The 5,573-nt window shown below is 52.6% G+C and overlaps 1 protein-coding gene across 1 annotated transcript; it reads right to left on the reverse strand.

Moving 5' to 3' along the window:
- Window positions 1-1,800: 1,800 nt before the first annotated feature.
- On the reverse strand, window positions 1,801-4,092 carry LOC144175301 (uncharacterized). The gene has a single exon (XM_077704384.1). The coding sequence runs from the start codon at window positions 4,090-4,092 to the stop codon at window positions 1,801-1,803; it is 2,292 nt and encodes a 763-aa protein (XP_077560510.1).
- Between the last annotated feature and the right edge of the window lie 1,481 nt (window positions 4,093-5,573).

A 5,573-nucleotide genomic window follows, 5' to 3' on the forward strand; every position in this document is an offset into this window, starting at 1 on the left:
TTGGCAGCTCCGCACTAGTGGCGCGAAGACTGGGCAAACAGCGTAGCTGGCGGCCCCACCTAGGTTATTCCTGGTTTGGCTAAGTTAATGCGGGGTTATTTCGAGACTCGTAAAGTTAAGTCGTTTCTAGGTTTTGCAAAGTTGCAAAGTTATGCGTGGCTGGGCAAAGTGTCATTTCCATTCCGGTCGGTCTCCCACACTTCTCAGCCGTCACGATATGGGAGCACATCTCATTATACATCGGGTCAGTCGGATGCGGGGAGAAGCTAGGTGGGGGAAACTAGGTGATCACAAGAACCGCTGGTGACTCCAGCCTTGCACCACTGGTGCAAGCTGCTCACATTTTGGGGCTGTACCCGGCCAAGCAATGACTCAGCAAACAATGACTCGACAGCAATGATTCAGCGAGCAATGACTGGGCAAGCAAAGACTGGTCAAGTGAAGACCCGTCAAGACAGCAAAGCCAAGCCAAAGTGAGTAAATAACGTATTTACAATGCTTTATTATGTACAACTTTCTTCAGTAGCAGCAATCATCGTCACATGGCCGATTTTCCTCGTCATCCGATCGGGCAGGAGGAAATGGGTGGTTCTCGTCGAGGTCATCCTCGCCGTTGTAGACCACCTCTTCTTCAGGGTGAGGTTATGGTCTGGGCTGCACGTGGGGATTATCAAGGGATAGCGTGGCACATGTGTAGCCATGAATCCAGTTCTCCATGATAGCGCTAAGCGAGTGCACGGGTCTCCCACCAGCCTTCCACTCAGGCGTGTTGCTAACTCTGACCATTACGACCTTGTGATCACTGTGGTAAACTGCCAATGGCTTGCAAATGTCGTCCAGGCATTTCGAGTCAAAGTTGGCAAACACCAAGTCTATACAAGTTCCTCTGACTGTAGTTGGCAAGTAGCCTCACCTTATCGTAAGACATGCCATCCCAAACGTGGTGCACATGTATTCCACAAGCCACTTCTCCTTGATAAGGTCGACGTTAAAGTCTCCCATCACAATGACGGGGCCCTGCTCGTATATCTTTTGCAGTTTAGTGCTCACGAACTGCTTCACCTCGTTCTGAGTAGCGTTAGGGGCAATGTAAAGCAAGACTAGCGTGACCGATTCGTACAGACGTATAGCCAAAGCATCGCCCTTCTCGGAACCACCACTTTTCCTAAGGTCGACTCGCTCGACAGGTACATCGAGCCCAAGCTTCACGTAAACGCTAACCCCCCCGGCCTTTCTGTCCGCGTCAGACTCGTCGGCAACGCACAGGTAACCGTCGACTTGTATGCGGTCGTTGCACGTCTCTGTGAAGCACAGCAAAGTCGGCAACCGCAGCAGTTCGTCGTGGTTAACGTCCGCCGCGTGCTTGTGAAGCGATCTGACATTTAGCAGGGTGAACGTAAAGTCTCCCTCGCCCACTCGGCCAAACGCAGCTCGACAGTCTTTGCTGATCGTGTGGAGCGGGTATCGTTTCAGTCGTTCAAACTCGTTTGCCAAGCTGGTGTCAGCGTTTGCAACGACATGATGAAACTTGAAATCACCGTCCCCATTTTTCAGGTATAGTCTTTCGAAGTCGGTACAACGGCTAAGTCCGACGTATACGAGTTTCTGAGGATGCTTCTTACTGTAGTCGTAGACCACGCTACCGTAAGTTCCACCCTGGGATTTGTGGACGGTCATTGCACTAGCTTGACTCAAAGGGTATTGCTTCCGCTTGACCACTTCCTCCCGCTTCGTATTCAGTGTTATCGAGACCACCCTCGGTTCAATCGGAACCCAGTCGGCCTGAATCATGTGACCTCGTCATCGAGCATCGCCTGCAGCCACTCTGGCTTTCACGATAGCAACTCGTCCAGTTCCAGGTGCATCAAACTTTATCAAGACTCGCTTCGGAAAGTCCACGTCCGGTTCCCACTCGCACAGCTTTAGCACACCGACCGAGCCATTGACAAGCCCGTCCAGCACATCAATGTTGGTTGTGAGCATGTAGGGGCGTCCCACGGACAGCACAATCTTGGAAGGCATGTTTCCGAGCTCAGTGCTAGACATATTAGAGATTCGCAACGTCATGCGAAGTCGGTCCTCTTCGGTTCTCCAGCCTCTCAAATCGCCCTGAGCAATGATCTCGGTGGCCCCGGCATCGTCCTTTGCAAGTTCGACGTTGTACTTATTGACCGAGTCGTTCGAGTAGTAGAGTCGCACGGCATCGGGAGCCAGTCGAGTAGCTTCTTCGGCGGTGACGAAGCGACTCTCTATCAGCGACCGCTCTTCCGGGTCCAGTGCGACTCCGTCCCCGATCTTGGTGAGTATTCCAGAGAAACGAGCGTCTTTCTGCCGAATGACTCGAACTAGCGGGAAGTACGACATGGTGTGCCACTTCACTTCCGAAGCGAAGACTTGATTGCTACCACGCGTTCTCTTAAAAATCTCGCTGGCTCGGACGGAGGGCAGCTGCCGCAAGTCGCCGCACAGGATCATATCGACACCTCCGAACGGTTCGTTGTACTTCTGAGTCACGTGTCGCAGTCGCATGTCTATGGTGTCCAGTTGGTCGGCAGACATCATACTTATGTCGTCGATTATTACGCACCGCACATTTCGGAACGCCATCCTGAAGGTGTTCAGCTCGCTGTTGCGCAGTCCCCCATCGTTGGTCCGGCTTCGAGACAGTTTCAAGGCCGAATGCATGGTCGTACCGCCAACTGCAACTGCTGCCTTCCCCGTACTAGCACAGATGACGTAGGAATTATAGGGGGGATCCGGGTTGAAGCGGTTGTAGATGTCCATGGCAAGTTTTAGAATGAACGTCTTGCCACAGCCAGCAGGGCCAGTGAAGAAGTCACGAAGCGGCTCGGCCCCCGGCGTAGTCTGACGATGAATGAGCTCTCGTAGAAACTCGTGCTGCTCGGACTTGGTGAGGCGCATCAAATCGTAGAACTTCACAGTGTCCATGATGTCCTCCCGCTTTCGCACGGCAGCATACGCACTTTGTTCGGCTAAAACCTTGTTGACTACATCGTGACCCGTCACATCTCCGTCTCCGGGTTCTATGCGGATTCGAGTCCACTGAGTCTCATGTGTACTGGGAACTCGATGGGCTTCGGCAATGCCTCGCGCAAGTTCCATCAGCGAATCGCAGTCACTATCGTAGATGTACTTTGCTTGAAGCTTGGTTATGTCGGTCATCTTCTCCGTGTAAGTTTTAGCGAATGCATTGTTATCTAGTATCTCCAAGTGTTCGTTTCGAAACGGCACGTACAGCAAGACTTGCTCTCGTTGGTAGTTGAGCGCGTCGTCCAGAATGTAGTGGCGGTAGCGGATCACGCACTCGGTTCGGCGAAGATGGCACTGGCCCTCACGGTTCGTAGTGTACGTACTCACAAACTCGGCCAGGCAAACGTCTTTCAACTCTTCGGGCCTTCGCTGGTACTCGTCAATCACGTTCTCTCGCCACACGTCAGTCGAAGACGGTGGTAGGTGTTCGAGCTCCTTGTTCGTCTTGCGAACTCGAACTCGCTCTTCGGGGAAGCACGTGGCTATGTAGATCACAGCGCGGCTCTTCTCAGACATGTCTTGGCGGAGGAGAAACCACGCGGCTTCTTGAGCATACATCTCCACCGGCTTGAGCATGTTGAGGCAGAGCGCCTTGAGCACCTCTGGGTAGCCCATCTCTCCCTTTTCCTCGATCATGTCAGTCACGGCTTTGTGCAGGTTATACATCCAACGATCGGCCTTGTTTACGTAGTCAACAACGTAAGCTGCACAGGCATAGTGATCGAGAATGACCTGGGTGTCCATGTTCGAGTCGAGGACCGAGGAAATCGAAGGATTGAATGGGTTGACCCACTTCTCTTCCGGGAGCCGCTTGTACAAAACGCAGGGACGACTCACACCGGCTCGAAGAATGTCGACGTAATGGTCCTCGTTAAGCGCGCCAAAGCGGTTCCAGAACTGGTCAATGTTGTCGAATGTGGTATGCTCGAGGCAGGCGTGCATCTCGTCGTAGTGGTCTTTTAGCTTCTCGATACGTTTGCGCTCACCCTCGTCTTCGGTTGGCGGGAAGGGAACGATCACTTGAGTCGTTTGACTAGGCATGAACGGGGCTCCGAAGCGACACTTGGTTCGACCTCGTTTATAGCAAGTGTGCGTGTGCGAGTGGGTCTGAGTGCGGCTGCGCTTCAGATCAGTCAAGTGGAGCGAGGTTATAGGGTTCATCATTTGATCGACTCGGGCATGCGTCCACTAAGCTCTTCGCGGGGAGCCTCGTTCAACCAAAATAGGGTGTGCACATGTGGGCTACCCCGTTGCTTTAACTCTACCCGTTTTAGTAGTCTATCACGTAGTAGGGGCGAAACGGGGAGCAGCGACGGTCTTTCAAGATGTTTAAGATGACGCTAAAGAGCCGGTTGCAGTATATTGCACAAGCAACTGGATCGTTGTTGCACAGATCCACGCGGTCTAGATTAGTCAGTTCTTCGACTTCTCTAGCGGTTTCCCCAACGGTTCCTGCACGAAAACGTTCTAGCACAGCGATCAGCCGATCCCAATGAACTTCCGAAGCCGACATGGTTAGGAATGCGTGCGGCTTCCCCAACTGTCTTATCATGGCGAAGACGTCGCGTTTCCTGTCTTGCCAGTACTGAATGGTATTTGGGACTCCGCGAAGAAATGCCAAATCCCTATTCACCGCCTCTTCGAGAAATTCCTTGTTTTCCAGCTGTAGCTTCGTTATGGCGCGGGTAGTGTCGTTTGCTCGAAACGTCATGGTGCGTTCCACCAAGTTATGCAGAACCACTTTCATAGCCATGTAGAGAACATGGTTTGGCTCTACGCCGTGACGATCGGTATGCCGTATCTCGCTACTAGCCATGGCAAAAGGGGTTGGGTGAAGAGACTTGATCTGATGAGCCTGACCCAAGTAAATTTGGGGGAAGGACAACTCTTCGCCATTATGATCGCAAAGCAGGGAAATCGGAGTCTTACTTTGTCCGGGAGCGATGGCCAAGTAGTGTCGTCCGTCGGTCAACCGGATTCCAACGGCGTCGTCGTAAACCATTGTCCTACTGGCAGAATTCAGGGCATAAGCTAGCTGTACGGGGTCGTTCAAGTCTTCCAGCTTTTCACCAGGCTCAATATCCTCGTCGTCGATAGGCCCGTCTTCCTCGGGAATGCGGCCGAGCCCTTCCCATTGAATCTTCACTCCGTAGAAACGGTAGAGAGGCGTCTCCACCAAGTACTCGAGCCAAGCGTAAACTTTGTTCTCCGTGACAACTCCGGCTTTGTACACGGGCTTGGCGAGTAGACGACGCTTCAGATGAACGTCCACTGCATCATTGAGAACAATACGTGGCAGGCTTTTCACAGTCTGTTGCACATCGATCGGCACATTGATCACTTGGCCGCGAATCCCATATTGCCCGGCTTCGTGGGTTAAGCGACGAATGTTCATAAACGGTATGCGGGGATCAACCATCCGTTCCTCCACGTCGTTTAAGCGAGGCAGGGACGATGGCTTAGGCCGGTATACAAAGCCATTCGTAGTGCTAAATTGCGGTAACTTGCCCTTGAGAAGCGAG

Source organism: Haemaphysalis longicornis, unplaced genomic scaffold (genome assembly GCF_048455015.1).
Source record: "Haemaphysalis longicornis isolate Haplotype H1 unplaced genomic scaffold, Haemaphysalis longicornis Haplotype H1 scaffold_3, whole genome shotgun sequence".
Classification (NCBI taxonomy): Eukaryota; Metazoa; Arthropoda; class Arachnida; order Ixodida; family Ixodidae; genus Haemaphysalis; species Haemaphysalis longicornis.

Excerpts from the sequence above, each read along its gene's own strand:
- LOC144175301 (XM_077704384.1), bottom strand. The coding sequence starts at position 4,092 with ATGCCTAGTCAAACGACTCAAGTGATCGTTCCCTTCCCGCCAACCGAA.